This window comes from Callithrix jacchus, chromosome 5, assembly GCF_049354715.1.
Source record: "Callithrix jacchus isolate 240 chromosome 5, calJac240_pri, whole genome shotgun sequence".
NCBI classification, from domain to species: Eukaryota; Metazoa; Chordata; class Mammalia; order Primates; family Cebidae; genus Callithrix; species Callithrix jacchus.
Genome location: NC_133506.1, coordinates 117128062 through 117146224, shown reverse-complemented (window position 1 = coordinate 117146224; position 18163 = coordinate 117128062). Strand labels below are relative to the sequence as shown.

The following is an 18163-nucleotide window of genomic DNA, read 5'->3' as shown; positions in this document are numbered from 1 at the left end:
ACACTTGCTATCATCAGATTTTCAAACTTTAATGAAAAAGTATTCCATGGTTTTTTAAATTCACATTTCCCTGATTGAAGCTCAGCACGTTTCATCTGTTCATTGCTATTTGTATTTCCTCTTCTGCTAATTGCCTTTTTATGTTCTTTACCATTTAAAACTTTTGTTGTTTTCATATTCCCCTACGTATTCACTATGATGGTCTGATCTTTTCTTCCTGGTAATTAAATGGTCTCTTGGTGAACTGGGTTCTGAAGGCTAACATTTCAACCACTGTACCTTAGTCCCTCAAAAACAAACCTTGCTGGATTGTGCTATGTGCTTGCTTTTGACTAAAGATTGTTATCAATAACAACAAAAAACCCATTAAAACAGTTCCTCTGTTTGCTCTAAAAATATTGTGACAACAATACTCACCTGTAAACTTTGTTGTGACTTAGTTTCTTTTTTATTTCGGTGGTAGGAGAAGTTCCACTTCCCTTCAGGAATTGGTCTACTTCTTTGGGTAGTAAGGGCCACGTAAGGGTCGTCAATATCGTTATCCTGGTTTCCGCGAAGTTCAGATGTGACGTTGGTGTTTAGCTGCTGCAGCTGGATGGGCCCTTACAGTCTGATAATTTTATTTTTCCTTTTATGCTGGTCATGGTTTTTTCAAAAATGGGCTTTGTTAGCCAGGCATGGTGGCTCTCTCCTATAGTCCTGGCTTCTCTGAAGGCTGAGACAGGAAGATTGCTTGAGCCCAGGGGTTGGAGACCAGCCTGGGTGACATAGTAAGACCCTATCTCTACAAAAAACTGTAGAAATTAGCTGGACTTCGTGGCATGTACCTGTAGTCCCAGCTATGGGAAGGCTGAGATGGGAGGACTGCTTGAGTGAGGGAGGTCAAGACTGCTGCGAGCCATGACTGTGCCACTGTACTCCAGCCTGGGGGAAAAAGTGAAACCCTGTCTCAAAAACAAAAATGCTTTGTTATAAACCACCTCATTACCTTTGTGGAGGGAGGTCAGGAGAGGGGAGAAAATAAGGACTGTGGGGGAGAATGGAAGGAGACAGGGACAAGCCACTTTTGATTTCTCCACATTGTCAGGGCAAGGCCCTGTGCACCGGCACCACTGTTGAGAACCAACCAGGGACCGGCGTCGGGGGCAGCTGCTGATGTTTCTGTTCTCCTGCAGAGAAGGGCTGCCCCGCCCACTGCCCCTGCTGGCCCAGCCCAACCTCCCCTTTGGGTACCCAGTCCACGGAGTGGAGGTAATGCCCCTGCACACAGTTCCCATCCCGGGTAAGTACATCCACATCCTGAGAGCCCTAGAAAGCGTTCTCACTCTTCTTAGGCAAAAGGAGGGAGAGGTTGGGTGCAGTGGTTTATGCCTGTAATCCCAGCACTTTGGGAGACCAAGGCAGGAGTTCAAGGCTGCAGTGGCCTATCATCTTGCCAGTACACTCCAGCCTGGGTGACATAAGGAAACCCTGCTGTCTCCTAAAAAAAGCAGGGGAGGGGGACAAGTGCTGTGGCTCATTCCAGCCTGTAATCCCAGCATTTTGGGAGGCTGAGGCGGGTGGATTACTTGAGCTCAGGAGTTCGAGACCAGCCTGGGCAATATAGGAAAACCCTGTATCTACAAAAAATAGAAAAATTAGCTGGGTGTGATGGTGGGCACCTGTAGTCCCAGCTACTTAGGGAGTTGAGGCAGAAGGGTTGCTTGAACTTGTGGGGGGTCGTGGCTGTAGTGAGCAGAGATTGTGCTGCTGTACTTCAGCCTGAGCGACAAAGTGAGACCCTATCTCAAAAAAAGAAAGAAAGAAAAAGAAAAATATGGAGCAGGCATTCATTGGTACCTGCTGTGTACTCAGCACAAGCCAGGAAATTGATGTGATTCCTTTTTTTTTTTGAGATGGAGTCTTGCTCAATCTCTCAGGCTAGAGTGCAGTGGTGAGATCTCCGGTCACTGCAACTCTACCTCCCGGGTTCAAATGATCCTCCTGCCTCAGCCTCCCAAGTAGCCGTGATTACAGGTGTCTGCCACCACACCTGGCTAATTTGTGTTTCACCATGTCGGCCAGGCTGGTCTCAAAATCGTGACTTCAAGTGATCTGCCCACCTCGGTCTCCCAAAGTGCTGGGATTACAGATGTGAGCCTCCAGGCCTGGCTTGATGCGATTTCATTACACCTTAGTCTTACTGTATCCACAACTGGAAATCTCCTTTAGTAGCCGGGACCTCCTGCGGCTCCAAGATAACACAGGACAGGACAGAAATCTGTGCGCCTTAAAGAATCTTAGAACATAACTGGCTTTTCAATGTCCTCCAACATCATGGGAGCAGGCAAAACATGAGCTTTTTTTTTGAGACAGAGACTTGATCTGTTACCCAGGCTGGAGTGCAGTGGCATGATCTCAGCTCACTGCAAACTCCTCCTCCTGGGTCCAAGCCATTCTCCTGCCTCAGCCTCCCAAGTAGCTGGGATTACAAGTGCCCAGCACCACCCCTGGCTAATTTTTGTATTTTAAGTAGAGATGGGGTTTCACCACATTAGCCAAGCTGGTCTCGAACTCCTACCCTCAGATAATCTACCTGCCTTGGCCTCCCAAAGTGCTAGGATTACAGGCACGAGCCACCAAGCCTGGCTGGAAGTGCATTTTGAAAAGAATATTTCTGTTGGTTAAAACTGCCCTTCACGATGGATTTTTACACATCCCCTCTAGTTCAGCAGCAAAGTGGAATATTGTCAGAGTGACCAGAAGGAGGAGCCTGCAGGCACAGATGTCCCCTCCCAGTGCAGAGATGTTGGATTCTGTGGGTCTGTCCAGTGAATTCTTTTTCTGCTTGGGGACTCTTGGCATCTTGAGGCAAACAGCCCCCCGAAACCTACAAGCCCCAGAAAAGACCTCCAAGTAAGGTCTAGGTGTGGTGGCAACTGGGGATCTGACATATCTCACGGACCCAGCCGAGCTCTCTCCAGGTCCAGCACTGATGAGCATGGCAGAGAACTGAATTTCACAAACCACACCTCAAACAGGTGCGATGAGAGTGAGTGCCCCAGACAGAGGAGGATGCGGGATATCAGCAGATGGTAGGCCGCTTCGAGAGGATGCATTTGAATTTGAATTTGAATTAGTTCTACTGTAAGAACAGAGATAGATTCTAAAGTAAGTACATTTGGGGTGAATCACTAGTGTTCTTGAATAGCCATTTTAAAAGCTGTTTTTCATTTTGGATGATTCATTTCTTATTGTGATAAAATTTACATAATGGGCTGGGTGCAGTGGCTCATGCCTATAATCCCAGCACTTTGGGAGGACAAGGTGGGTGGATCACTTGAGGTCAGGAGTTTGAGACCAGCCCTGTAAAAATACTAAATTCTGTAAAAATACAGAATTTAGCCAGGTGTGGTGGTGCGTGCCTGTGGTCTCAGTACTGGGGAGGCTGAGAGAGGAGAATTGCTTGAACCTGGGAGGCGGAGTTAACTGTGAGCTGAGATTGCACCACTGCACTCCAGCCTGGGTGACAGAGTGAGACTCTGTCTCCAAAAAAAAAAAAAAAAAATGGCCAAGTGCAATAGCTCATGCCTGTAATCCCAGCACTTTGGGAGGCTGAGGGGAGTAGATCACCTAAGTCAGGAGTTTGAGCCTGGCCAACATGGTGAAACCCCGTCTCTACTAAAAACACAAAAATTAGCCAAGTGTGGTGCCTCACACCTGTAGTTCCAGCTACTTGGGAGGCTGAGGTGGGAGAATCACTTGAACCTGGGAGGTGAAGGTTGCAGTGAGTTGAGATGGCACAATCGCATTCCAGCCTGGGCGACACAGTGAGACTCCATTAAAAAAAAAAAAAAAAAAGCCAGGTGCTTCGACTCGCGCCTTTAATCCCAGCAGTTTGGGAGGCCAAGGCAGGCAGATCACGAGGTCATCACAAGGTCAGGAGATCGAGACCCGCCTGGCCAACATGGTGAAACCCCATCTCTACTAACATACAAAAATTAGCCGGGCATGGTGGTGCTCACCTGTAGTCCCAACTACTCAGGAGGCTGAGGCAGAAGAATCACTTGAACCCAGGAGGCAGGGGTTGCAGTGAGCCAAGATCATGCCACTGTACTCCAGCCTGGCGGCAGAGCAGGACTCTGTCTCAAAAAAAAAAAAAAAAAATATATATATATATATGTAAACTAATTATTACATACTATATTATTATATATTATATATAAACATAAAATTTACACTTTTAACCATTCAAAAGTGTATTGTTCAGTGACATTAAGGATATTCATATTGTCATGCAACCATCAGTCACCACCAGAACTGTCCCATCATCCCCATTGGGACTCTGTACCCATCTAACTTAACTCCCCACTGTCCCTCTCCCCAGCCCCTGGCAAACACCATTCTACTTTCTGTCTCTATGGATTTGGCTACTCCAGGTGCCTTATACAAGACGATTCATTACTTATCCATGCTTCCTTCCCTTCAGTAACAGATTCCCAGAAGGAACTGAATTAATTCACAGCCTCCAAAGCTGAGGACAGGCATTAGAGGTTTTAGAACTGCTGGGGTTTGAGAAAGACCATGGAACACCGCCTAACAGAGTCCTGGGGAGAGGTGCACGCGCCAGCAAACACTCTGGGTGGGAGGTGACACCCGAAGGAACTCTCAAGGGTGTGCAGGGGTCCACGAGGTTGGCAAGAGCAGTGGGGAGCTGCGGTGTCCTCTCACGTGCTGTTTTCTGTCCTTTTCCCTGTGTCCTCCAGGTCTCCAGTTTGAAGGACCCGATGCTCCCGTCTATGAGGTGAGTCCTCCCAGCGCCTGTTTGCACTTGACGTCCTGTCCTCATTCCCTCAGCTGTGGCTGGTCTCAGCCTTTGATGGAGCCCCTGTCCAGAATCAAGGTCGGACATGAGCGCAAGGAGGGAGGCGAAGGAAGGGTGTGTAGAGGATGTGATTTTTCCAGCCTCAGGAGCAGCTGGAGTTCCAGAGAGGACTTCCCAGGCCACACTGACGAATGGGACCCCTTGGCTGCTGCTGCTTCTGCTGCAAGAGGAAGCAGCCACTGCAGCCACGAGCTCTGGCACTACATGGCCTCTGTCAGGGTTAGGGCTGGCAGGACAGAGGGTGCTTGTGCCCTGCCTTCCTTTCCCCACTTTATGTAGCTCCACATCAAGGTCTCAGGGTGCTGTATCTGATCAGTGAGATGCAAATTGTGCCCAGATCCCTAACCAAGAGGAGTGTGGGAAGTGTGATTTTAGTTTTCTCACCTTTACAGGCTAGTCAGAGGTTGGAATAGGTGACGAGTGAGCAGGTCCTCGAGGCCTCTGCCACCTGTCACCATTGAGTTCTTGTTTCTCTCTGTTGTCTTCTTCTTCTTTTTTTTTTTTTTTAAAGATGGGGTTTCACCATGATGGCCAGGCTGGTCTTGAGCTCCTAACCTCAGGTGATCCACCTACCTCTGCCTCCCAAAGTGCTAGGATTACAGGCAAGAGCCACCGTGTGGCCTGTCTTCTTTTTTTGAGACAGGGTCTCACCCTGTCACCCAGGCTGGAGTGCAGTGGCGCAATACTGGGCTCAAGTGATCTTCTCACAACAGCATTTGAGTAGCTAGGACTACAGGTTGATCCATCTCAACCTCCCAAAGTGCTGGGATTACGGGTATGAGCCTCCGTACCCAGCCCCTGGTTACTTTTTTTTTTTTTTTTTAAGATGGGCCTTCACCATTTTGGTCAGGTTGGTCTTGAACTCCTGACCTCAGGTGATCTGGTGATCCGCCCACCTTGGCCTCCAAAGTGCTTGGATTACAGGTGTGAGCCACCACACCCAGCCTTTTTTTTTTTACTTTTTAAAAAAAATTTTTTTATTTTTAGTAGAGATGTGGTCTGGCTATGTTGCAGGCTGGTTTCGAACTCCTGAGCTCAAATGATCCTCCCACCTCTGTCTCCCAAAGCACTGGAGTTACAGGTATGACCCACCGTGCCTGGCTATGTTGTCTTCTTCGTAGTCTTGCTCTGGACCAGAATCCCCCCTGCGTATGGCTCCATGCTTTTCCCCTCTCTTCCACACTGGAATACAAACTTCTTGAAGGCGTTTACTGCTGTTTTCCTAGTGCCTGTAACTGGATTTTCAGAAAGTGTCTGTTGACTGACAAGTGTCAACAGTGTCAGGAGTGGCACTGTCCAATTTCCTTTTATAGATAACTGTGATGACTCACAGAAGGCAAGAGAAGAGAGGGGCTGTGGGTAGCAATGGGGTGGAGAGGATGAGCCAGTTCCAGATGCATTCTGGAGGGAGGGCTGAGAGGACTTGCTACTGGATGGGCAGTCTGTGTACAGAAAAGGGCAGAGCAAGGAGGATTCCTCCCACGGCCTGGGACAGCTGAGAGGATGGAGGTGCCATCCACAAGGCAGGGGGAACAGGAGGTGAGGGTGGGAGGAAACAGGTTTATAGAGAGAAATCAGTAGTTCCATTTTGAAGACGGCAAGTTTGAGTTGCTTGTGAAACGTCCCAGCAGTTGGATCTCAGAAAGGTGAGACTTACAATGTGACCCCACCAGCAAAGGAACAGGTTTTAAAGCCACGGGAACAGATGAAATCTAGCAGGAAGGCGAGGAAGGTGTGGAGTAAGAAGGGAAAAGAGGCTGGGCCCGGTGGCTCAATCCTGTAATTCCAACACTTTGGGAGTCCGAGGTGGGTGGATTACGAGGTCAAGAGTTCGAGACCAGCCTGGTCAACATGGTGAAACCCCATCTCTACTAAAAATACAAAAAATTAGCCAGACATGATGGCACACGCCTATAATCCCTTGTTACTTGGGAGGCTGAGGCAGGAGAGTTGCTTGAACCTAGGAGGTGGAGGTTGCAGTGAGCTGAGATCATGCTACTGCACTCCAGCCTGGGTGACAGGTGAGACTCTGTCACACACACACACACACACACACACACACACACACACACAAAAGAAGAAGGAAAAGGAGTCCAGGATTGGAGTTTGAGACCAGCCTGGCCAACATGGTGAAACCCAGTCTCTACTAAAAATACAAAAACAAATTAGCCAGGTGTGGTGGCTCATGCCTGTAATCCCAGCTACTCAGGAGGCTGAGGCACGAGAATCGCTTGAACCCGAGAGGCTAAGGTTGCAGTGAGCTGAGATGATGCCACTACACTCCAGCCTGGGTGACAGAGCAAGATTCCATCTCAAAAAAAAAAAAAAGAAAGAAAGAAAGAAAGAATCCAGAATTAAGGTCTGAAAAACTCCATTTAGAGATATATAGTGAGAAGAGGAGAGCAGGAGTTGGCAAAGAGAGGTCAAAGGTGGAGTAAGAAGTCAAGAAGAATGGAACCCTGCAAGCTGAGAGATGTGAATATTTCCAGAAATGGGTCCTTTCATCCATGGGGCCCTAGGACTTAGGGGGTTGGGTACAGGGGCGCTAATTCAGTGCTCCCTGCAGAGCCAGCCCTACACTGTCAAGGGTGCCCTGGTGCTTCTCCCCTCACCCTTATGTGCTCCGGCCTGGGTATGTACCTTTCCAGAGACACATTTTCTGGTCCCTGCATTGAGCATCATTCTACCTCACCCACCCTAGGTCACCCTGACAGCGTCTCTGGGGACACTGAACACCCTTGCTGATGTCCCAGACAATGTGGTGCAGGGCAGAGGCCAGAAGCAGCTGACCATTTCTACCAGTGACCGGAAGCTGTTGAAGTTCATCCTTCAGCACGTGACATACACCAGCATGGGGTACCAGCACCATAAGGTGGACATAGGTGAGAGCCTGTCCTTGGGGTGCCAAATGCTTACGGATCCAGAAGATACCTCTGGGCCCTCTCAGTCTTCCTCCTCCAGGAAGCCTACCTGCTTTTAAGATTCCTTCCCTCTTTCCTCTTTTTTTTTTTTTCTGAGATGGAATCTCACTCTGTTGCCCAGGCTGGAGTGCAATGGCACGGTCTCGGCTCACTGCAACCTCTGCCTCCCAGGTTCAAGTAATTCTCCCGGCTCAGCCTCCTGAGTAGCTGGGACTATTGGTGCTTGCCACCCAGCTAATTTTTTTGTATTTTTAGTAGAGATGGGGTTTCACTATGTTGGCCAGGCTGGTCTAGAACTCCTGACCTCATGATCCTCCTGCCTTGGCCTCCCAAAGTGTTGGGATTACAGGAGTGAGCCATGGCACCCAGCCTGGGAGCTAATGTTTTAAAAACACCTGTATGTGCGAGGCACTCCAAAAAATTATTTAATATTTACACCAATCCTATTATAATATATATTTTTTGTTTATTTTAAGAGAAGACATGTGAACTTAGGAGGCATTCAGCGCGTTGCCCCAGGGACGCAGCAAGACAGGAGCCGGAATGCCAGAGACTCTATGAGGTCCATAATCTCATCCCAGCCAGGACTCTCCCTACCAAACCTGCACTCCCCTGTCATGCTGGCTTCCTGGGGTGGCCTGGAGTTTGATCCAGACATGATACTGCCTGTGCTATGACCTTATTTTTTCCTCCAGTGAGTCTGGAGTCCAGATCTTCAGTGGCCAAGTTTCCAGTGACCATCCGCAATCCTGTCATACCCAAGCTGTACGACCCTGGACCAGGTAAGGCCCTGGTCCTTGGGGCTCCATGGTGGCACTCTGTGAAGCTATTGAAGAAATTCAGAAGGGATCACTTCTGAGATGGAGAATTTATCAAATGACAGCCTCTGATATGCTCCCTGACAACAAGCTTCATTTGGAGGAAAAAAAAAACCTCTAGGACACACTCCCCTAAAATTTCTTAATGATTTTTAACTTACTGTGGGGTTCATGCTAATTTTGGGAAAAAAGCTAATGAATTATAACATTTTAATAAGTAATAATAATGAAAAGAGTGGTACTGAATGAAATTGGAAATCCAGATATAAACCCAATACATGTTGGAATTTCACTGTGCGATAAAGACAGCTTGTCTGGCTGGGCGAGGTGGCTCACACCTGTAATCTCAGCACTTTGGGAGGCCAAGGTGGGCAGATCATCTGAGGTCAGGAGTTCAAGACCAGCCTGGCCAATATGGTGAAACTCCATCTCTACTAAAAGTACACAAATTAGCTGGGCGTGGTGGCAGGCACCTGCAATCCCAGCTACTCAGGAGGCTGAGGCAGGAGAATCACTTCAACCCACAAGGCAGAGGTTGCAGTGAACCGAGATTGCGCCACTGCATTCCAGCCTGGGCAACACAGCAAGAATCTGTCTCAAAAAAAAAAGGCTTGTCAAATTAAAGGAGGACAAATGAACAAATTAAAAATGTTTTATTCAAAAAATCACGTGAGCTAATGGTGTAGCTATATGAAAGACAGAAAGTTTTAATCCAAGTGTGATGGCTTGCACCTGTAATCCAGCTCACACCTGTAATTTCAGCTACTCACAAGGCTGAGATGGGAGGATCGCTTGAGTCTAGGAGGTTGAGGCTGTGGTGAGCCATGATCGCCACTATACTCCAGCCTGGACAACAGAATGAGACCCTGTCTCAAAACAAATTAATAACTGAAAAATAATTTTTTAATTAGAAGTAAAACTTGAATCTATGTCACATACCAAGATAAATTCCAATCGATCAGATATCTAAATACATTTTAAAGTACTGGAAACAAAAATGGAGTTTAAAAAACAGTCTTAGGATATAAGGCATGACACGACTCAGAGACCATAAAAAATTAAAAATATGAAATATATAAAATTTTATATATTAAAATTAGCAAATTTTAATTAGTAAAGTCAAATGACAAAGGCCAAATTGGGAAAAAGTCTTCAGCTCACATTAAAGACAAAGGTCTCATTAGAGCAGCCATGACTCAATAAGAAAAGAACACCCAATAATGGAAAAATGCACAATTCAGAAAAAATCAAATTCAGCAACATGTTTAGCCATTAAAATATATGCCCACTCTCACACTGAGAAAGGCACATATGAAAACTACTTTCGGCTGGGCATGGTGGCTCCGGCCTATAATCCCAGCACTTTGGGAGGCTGAGGCAGGTGGATCACCTGAGGTCAGGAGTTTGAGACCAGCCTGGCCAACATGGTGAAACCGCGTCTCTACTAAAAATACAAAACAGCTGGGCGCGGTGGCTCATGCCTATAATCCCAGCACTTTGGGAGGCCAAGGTGGGTAGATCACGAGGTCAAGAGATCAAGACCATCCTGGTCAACAAGGTGAAACCCCGTCTCTGCTAAAAACACAAAAATTAGCTGGGCATGGTGGTGCATGCCTGTAGTCCCAGCTACTCGGGAGGCTGAGGCAGGAGAATTGCTTGAACCCAGGAGGTGGAGGTTGCGGTGAGCCAAGATCGCGCCACTGCACTCCAGCCTGGGTAACAAGAGTGAAACTCCATCTCAAAAAAACCAAAAAAAACAAAACTTAGCTGGTATGGTGACACATGCTTGTAATCCCAGCCACTCAAGAGGCTGGGGTGGGAGAATCGCTTGAACCTAGGAGGTGGAGGTTGCAGTGAGCCGAGATCATGTCATTACACTCCAGCCTGGGCGACAGAGCAAGACTTCTCCTCAAAAAAAACAAAAACAAAAACAAAAATCACATTAAAAGGTTTTGGACAGGGTTGGAAAAACGGCATATCAACTGCTGTTAAGAATGTAAATCAGCACCTCTCTGGAGGGAATTGGCAGCATCTATCTATCAACATTTTAAATGTGTATATCCTTTAGGCTAGCAAGTCCATTTCTAGAAATTATCCTACAGATATTTATATCTGTGTGAAATGATATTTGTTCAAGGTTATTTATTGCAGCACTGTTTGCAATGACAAAAGACAGAATGGGCCAGGCGCAGTGGTTCACACCTATAATCCCAGCACTTTGAGAGGCCAAGGTGGGCGGATCACTTGAAGTCAGGACTTTAAGACTACCCAGGCCAACATGGTGAATACCCATCTCTACTAAAAATACAAAAATTAGCTGGGCATGGTGGTGTGCGCCTGTAGTCCCAGCTACTCAGGAGACTTAGGAAGAATTGCTTGAACCCAGGAGGCGGAGGTTGCGGTGAGCCGTGATCGCACCATTGCACTCCAGCCTGGGTAACAAGAGCGAAACTCCGTCTCAAAAAAAAAAAAAATCCAAACCTTAGCTGGGCATGGTGGTGCATGCCTAGTCTCTGCTACGTTACTTGGGACTCTGAGGCAGGAGAATCACTTGAACCCGGGAGATGAAGGTTGCAGTGAACTGAGATCACGCCACTAAACTCGAGTCTAAGTGACAGAGCAAGAACTTGTCTCAAAAAAAAAAAAAGTGCCAAAGGACAGCACAGGGGGAGGGTTCTGGAACAACTTCTGTCCAAAGGACTTCTGATTCCTGTCATTCTTGGAAAGTGGCTCTGTGCCTTCACCCACAAACAGGGAGGGGTGTGCCTTCCAGCATGCATTAACTCAAGCTGGCCCCAAGCCACGTGGACGTGGCAACTGCACAGTCAGCTGACAGTTCCCTGTTTAGTGGCTGAATCCCAAACACACCAGCAGCTCCAGTTGCATCCTCATGGGGTCTTTTCCATAGGAAAGCTGTCCCCTCTCCAGTCTTTTATACGGCACATGCCTTAAGATGGGCAATTCGGTCCAGGCCTTGCAATCTCCAAGTAGACCTATTTCTAACCATGTCATCCTGAGAGTAGAGATCAGGTAAGCTTTTCTGTAGGAGCTGCAGATGGTGGTAGAAGCAAGTCTCAAGATCTGTAGATGTCTTCTTCTCTTCCTGGGCTCCATGACTCTCCATATTGAACTCTGAGATGGGAAAGCTCTGTGCATCTCAACTCCTAATATTAAGATGAAGGCCGGGTGTGGTGGCTCATGACTGTAATCCCAGCACTCTGAGAGTCCAAGGCAGGCAGATCACGAGGTCAGGAGTTTGAGACCAGCCTGGCTAACATGGTGAAACCCTATCTTTACTAAAAATACAAAATTAGCCAGATGTGGTGATGCATGCCTGTAATCCCAGCTACTTGGGAGGCCGAGGCAGGAGAATAATTTGAACCTGGGAGGCAGAGGTTACAGTGAGCCGAGATTGCACCATTGCACTCCAACCTGGGCGACAAGAGCAAAACTCCGTCTTAAACAAACAAACAAACAAACAAACAAAAGATGAAAGCAGGAAACAAGCAAAGTGCTAATAGGCAAGTATAAATGAAACATTCAGACAGACAGTTGGGAAATGGCATAGTGGAGCCAACAGAACCAGGAAATGCAACACATTGGGTATGTTGTAAATGTCTTTATTTACTAATGCAACTAGCAAACTCTTATTAAGCACCTCCTGGGGACAAGAGGCATAAGGCCCACAGATACTGACAGGTTATGGCATAAAGAAGCCATCAGATCAAAGCAGGAAAAGACAATGAAGCTTCCTACAGGACAGAGCTCTGACACCCACTGTTTTCTACCTAGAGAGGAAGCTCAGAAACCTGGTAACCATTGCCACCAAGACTTTCCTCCGCCCCCATAAGCTTATGACCATGCTCCGGAGTATTCGAGAGTATTACCCAGACTTGACCGTCATAGTGGCTGACGACAGTGGGAAGCCCCTGGAGATTAAAGACAATCACGTGGAATATTACACCATGCCGTTTGGGAAGGTATGTCCCTCTCAGATTGGGGGGCACTTGCATTCCAGGACAAGAGGGCCCCAGGGTCATGTTCTACCCTGGATGGTGCTGCTTCCTCAGGGGTCTTTCCAAGGAAGCAGAGTCCAGCAGTGGGAGTGGGTGAGAACTGTCCCCTGAGTCCCCTTGCTGATTCAGAGAGAAATTGGGTCACCCTCACTTTTCTGCATTCATGAGGTAGTTCTTCCACTTTGCCTCATTTTTTTTTTTCTTTTTTCTTTTTTGAGACGAAGTCTTGCTCTGTTGCTCAGGCTGGAGTGCAGTGGTGTGATCTCAGCTCACTGCAACCTCTGCCTCCCAGGCTCAAGCAATTCTCCTGCCTCAGCCTCCCGGGTAGGTGGGACTACCGGCGTGCACTACCACACCCTGCTATTTTTTGTAGTTTTAGTACAGAAAGGGTTTCACCATGTTGGCCAGGCTGGTCTCAAATTCTTGACCTCAGGTGATCCATTCACCTCAGCCTCCCAAAATGCTGGGATTACAAATGTGAGCCGCCATACCCAGAGCCTCATTTCTATTTTTTTATTTTTCATTTTTTTGAGCTAGAGTCTTGCTCTGTCACCTAGGCTGGAATGCAGTGGTGCAATCACGGTGATCATGGCAGCCTTGACCTTAAAGGCTCAAGTGATCCTGTCACTTCAGCCTTCCTAGTAGCTGGGACTATAGACATGCACCATGATGCCAGGCTAATTTTTAAAAATTTTTGTAGAGATGGGGTCTCACTGTGTTGGTCAGGTTAGTCTTGAACTCTTGGGCTCAAGCGATCCTTCCACGTAGGCCTCCCAAAGTGCTGGGATTACAGAGGTGAGCCACTGTGCTTCACTCCCGTCTTTCCTCATTTCTGATGTGGAAATTGATTGCAGTCCTTATAAGTGGCTTGAGGTCTCTGACATCACAAAGATTCCTGAGATGTAGAGAAATCACTCCTCTCCATGATTCTACCCAAGCTAGCGTCTTAGTCTCTCTCTCCTCTCTCCCTCTTTCTCCCTCTTTCTCCTTGACTCTCTCTCCCTCCCCACTTTTTCTCTCTCCCTCTCCCTCCCTTCTTCTCACTCTCCCTCTCTCTCCTGCCACCTCTCCCTCTCCCTGCTAATCTCTCTCGCTCTCATTCTCTTCCTCCCTCTCTCTCCGCCTTCCTTTCTGCAAGGACACAGGAGGAAACAAATACTATACATACCAGATGTCCCTCAAACTTGACATCTTACAGGAGACAAAAGGAAAGCCACAGAAACTGTCAAGCGAAAAGGGACTTCACCCAATTCATATAGGCCACAGAGCCAAGGAAAGACTTTCTAGTCTTTCTTTGTCTCAGTCTTTGATGCAGTAGTCCCTGTCCCTTCCAGACTTTCTCTGAGACATGGACTTTCTTCAGCCCTGTGGTTCTCAGCCTTGGCTGCACACTGGATTCGCTCCCACCAATTCTGATGGAATGTGTCTGGAATGCATGTAGCCTGGCTGTTGGGAATTTGGAAAGCTCCCCAGGTGATTCCAATATGTAATATGGGCAAGCACTTATCTAATCTGATTTCATCTACAGGGGTGGTTTGCTGGTAGGAACCTGGCCATATCTCAGGTCACCACCAAATATGTTCTCTGGGTGGACGATGATTTTCTCTTCAACAGTGAGACCAAGATTGAGATGTTGGTGGATGTCCTGGAGAAAACGGAACTGGATGTGGTAAGGGACAGTTGTCAGTTTCACCCAGCTGCAATCTGTAGGGATGGACAAGTGGGGAGAAGAGAGAGGGAAAAAATATATAAGAGAAGAGGAGGTGGAGGGTGAGGAGGGAGTGGGCCTGGTGCAGGAGGTGAATAGGCCAGTGCAACCCAGGTGGAGAGTGCTGCACCAGCTCACACCTCTACACTGACTTTTCTTTGAGCAAATTACACCCCCTTCCTCATTTGCAATTGTGTTCTCCTTTAAAATGGTATGTTTAAGCCGGGCGAGGTGGCTCACGCCTATAATCCCAGCACTTTGGGAGGCTGAGGCAGGTGGATCACGAGGTCAAGAGATCGAAACCATCCTGGTCAACAAGGTGAAACCCTGTCTCTACTAAAAATATGAAAATTAGCTGGGCATGGTGGTGCGTGCCTATAGTCCCAGCTACTCGGGAGGCTGAGGCAGGAGAATTGCTTGAACCCAGGAGGCGGAGGTTGTGGTGAGCCAAGATCGTGCCATTGCACTCCAGTCTGGGTAACAACAGCGAAACTCCGTCTCAAAAAAAAATAAAATGGTATGTTTATTGTGGACAGGTGTGGTGGCTCACACGTGTAATCCCAGCACTCGGGGAGGCCGAGACCGGTAGATCACAAGGTCAAAAGATTGAGACCATATTGGTGGAACCTCGTCTCTACTAAAGATACAAAAATTAGCTGGGCGTGGTAGCATGTACCCATAGTCCCAGCTACTCAGGAGGCTGAGGCAGGAGAAACACTTGAACCTGGGAGGCGGAGGTTGCAGTGAGCTGAGATAATGCCACTGCATTCCAGCCTGGCGACAGAGCAAAGCTCCATCTAAAATAAATTAAATAAATAAATAAATAAATAAAATGGTGTGTGTGCAGCACTTCTACCTCCCTCTGTTGACTAGATTTAGTGGCCCATGTGCAGACAGCTTACATGCATGTATTTCATAGTGGTGACGTCTGGGCTTTTAGTGCACCCATTACCTTCATAGTGAACATTGTACCCAATAGGGAATTTTTCAACCTTCGTCATCTGCAGTACAGGTAATGGAGGGGAGTGACTTAACTTCCTCTGGAAAGATAACCTTCTTTGGCCTTGGGTAAGGGCTACTCATGCCAAGGAGATTTTCTGGGGTAGGCAGGAAATCAAACAGCCCAAGGAGTAGTATAGTGAAAGCCATGGCCATAACAGCAAAAAGGGAGTGACTGAAGGATAATTTGAGGGAGAGATGGAGAAATAACAATTCTCGTTATAACCAAGGTGCAGTCCAGCAGCGTTTCCTGGAAGAGGCAGGGGGAATATTGATCTGCACTCTCTAACGTGGATTTCTCTGCCTGCTGGCTAGGTAGGCGGCAGTGTGCTGGGAAATGTGTTCCAGTTTAAGCTGTTGCTGGAACAGAGTGAGAACGGGGCCTGCCTTCACAAGAGGACAGGATTTTTCCAACCCCTGGATGGCTTCCCCAGCTGTGTGGTGACCAGTGGCGTGGTCAACTTCTTCCTGGCCCACACAGAGCGACTCCAGAGAGTTGGCTTTGATCCCCGCCTGCGACGAGTGGCTCACTCAGGTGGGAAGGCAGAAACAGTGAGGAAGGGAGCTGGGCTGAGAGTTAGCTGCAGAAGTTTGTTCTTTCCAAGGGCTGTACCTGGCTGTCTGCCCAGCAGTGCGTCCCTTTCTCCCTTTCTTCCCAGACTAGGGAGCTCTTGATCCCTCTTGCCTCCCTCCTCACACCTCTTTGACTTCTGTCTCCTGTAGGCTGCCCTTTTCTTCCCCTGCCTTTCTCTACAGCTCTGCCTTCTTCCTCCTTTCCCTTGCTGCTTCATATCCTATTTTTCCAGAAATCCTTTCATATTGACTGCTCTCTCTTTCCCTCTTACTCTGTCAGCCTTGGAGTCCACAGTTCTGCCAGTTTGAAAGCCAATCTGTGCCTCTCTGCTTCTGTGCCCATATTTCTGCCTGAGAAATGAGTTTATTATTTCCTTCCCACTCCTCAGCAGGGACAGGCTCCTAGAGTTAAGGGTGGGGCTTCACGTGGGGCTGAACCTCCCCAGTGTATGAACTGTGTCCTCTTCCTGGGACTCTCCTCCCAGACCTAGAACAGTACCCACTTCTCTGACCGCAGCTCCACTTCCTTCTGCTCTCCTTCTCTTTGCAGAATTCTTCATTGATGGGCTAGGGACTCTACTCGTGGGGTCATGCCCAGAAGTGACTATAGGTCACCAGTCTCGGTCTCCAGTGGTGGACCCAGAGCTGGCTGCCCTGAAGAAGACCTACGACACATACCGGGCCAACACCCTCGCCCAGGTCCAGTTCAAGCTGGCTCTCCATTACTTCAAGAACCATCTCCAGTGTGCCACATAAAGGTGTGGGGCCGTAGAAGAAGCACTAGGCTGGCTGGTTATGGTATCTATAGCAGTGGAACCAGTGGTTGGGGCCACCAAAAACTGGACTCCTGATAGATGAACATTGTAGCGACCCAGCTGGTGGGTAGGGCAAAGGGATGTTGCTCAGTTACTGGAAGTACCAATCGAAGGTGAAGGGTCGTTAGAAATGAACCAGTCACTGACTAGGGCAGTGGAGACTGTATTATTAGCAATGATGGTTTGTACAGTGCCCTGCCTTTTATGAAGCATTTGCATGTATGGTATCTCACATCATCTCATCTGATCTCACATTAAAAGACATTGGTTGGTGTCCTCGTTCAAAAGAACAGCTGCCTGGTCCTTGATAGTTGTTTGGTGGAGATTCTGCCACAGTCAGAAGTATCGGCTCCAGTATCACTGTCATCCCTACATTTTCACTGGGTTCTACCTTGTGGACTCAAAAAATGTGAACAACCCACAATCCTTGTCTTGAGGAGGTTTGTAGCCTGGTTCAGTTCGGTCCAATTGCAGAATTAGGCAGCCGAGGTCAGAGGATGAGAGAAGCGAAGGGGTCAGCAGTTCCTAGGCAGCGGAGGAAGGGTCTGTGGAGTGAGCTTCTTGGGAGCCTAAAAGCAGGCATCCAGGCATCTGAGAGGGGAAGAAGGCCCTGGGGCTGTCCCACTGTCTACCAGAACAAAGGTGGCCCTGGAATCAGACTCGCTCCAGGCCCATTCCAGAATGCCAGGGATTGAACTCAGAGCCCATGCCAAAGTGTGATGGCGAACAGACAGTGTGAGTGCGGTAAGCCACCAAGCTCCAGGGACTGGAGGCCAGTTGCCGATCACTCGACACTCATGTCATTTACAGAGTGCATCCATCCTCTTGTTGGATAAGCCTTTCTGCTGCTTGGGGGTCGGCAGATTCCATGACCCCTCCAGCCCTGCCTTCACAGTTTCGGTTTACCTGGAAGCTTTTTCCCCCTGAACGTGGCCTAGGGTAGTTTGGGATCGCTAAAAATGTGTTCTCTGAGATATCAATAAAAATTCCTGAAAAACAGATTTACAGCAAAATCAATTTTGGTGCTCAAATAATTTTGAGAAATTCCGCATGCTGTGTCTCTTTCTTGGCAGGCCGCAGTTCACATTAGTGTAGTAAAGCCTCTGAGAAATCCTGAGGTAAACAAATCTCTTAATTCAGCATTTCTGAGGTATGGATAGAGACTAGCAGTCATTTTTTATCCTCCCCAAAATGCCTGATTCATGATATGTCATAAAGATTATATTGCTACAGCTTTTATGGCTTTAACTAACATGCAGAATCCTTTTAGTGCAATAGTTCATGCATTTTTATGCATCACTATAGTCTGGGCACAGTGGCTCACGCCTGTCATCCAGGCACTTTGAGAGGCCGAGGCAGGAAGACTGACTAAGTCCCAGGAGTTTGAGGCCAGCCTGGGAAACATAGGGAGGCCCCCATCTCTAGCAAAAAAAAAAAAAAAAAAAAAAA

The 18163-nt window shown here is 47.8% G+C and overlaps 1 protein-coding gene across 3 annotated transcripts in view; it reads left to right on the top strand.

The window, feature by feature from the left end:
• The window catches only part of B4GALNT2 (beta-1,4-N-acetyl-galactosaminyltransferase 2 (SID blood group)), a 34833-nt gene extending 17829 nt beyond the window's left edge, over window positions 1-17004 (top strand). For 2 of the 3 annotated variants that reach the window (XM_008997411.5, XM_078374246.1), the window contains 8 exons: window positions 1176-1282; window positions 4746-4783; window positions 7566-7746; window positions 8481-8567; window positions 12396-12583; window positions 14148-14288; window positions 15642-15861; window positions 16450-17004. In XM_008997411.5, the coding sequence (XP_008995659.1) occupies window positions 1176-1282; window positions 4746-4783; window positions 7566-7746; window positions 8481-8567; window positions 12396-12583; window positions 14148-14288; window positions 15642-15861; window positions 16450-16655 (1168 nt within the window). In that variant the 3' untranslated portion in view covers window positions 16656-17004. The remainder of the gene's footprint in view (window positions 1-1175; window positions 1283-4745; window positions 4784-7565; window positions 7747-8480; window positions 8568-12395; window positions 12584-14147; window positions 14289-15641; window positions 15862-16449) is intronic. The other variant, XR_008481646.2, reaches the window with a different exon arrangement.
• Window positions 17005-18163: the final 1159 nt, after the last annotated feature.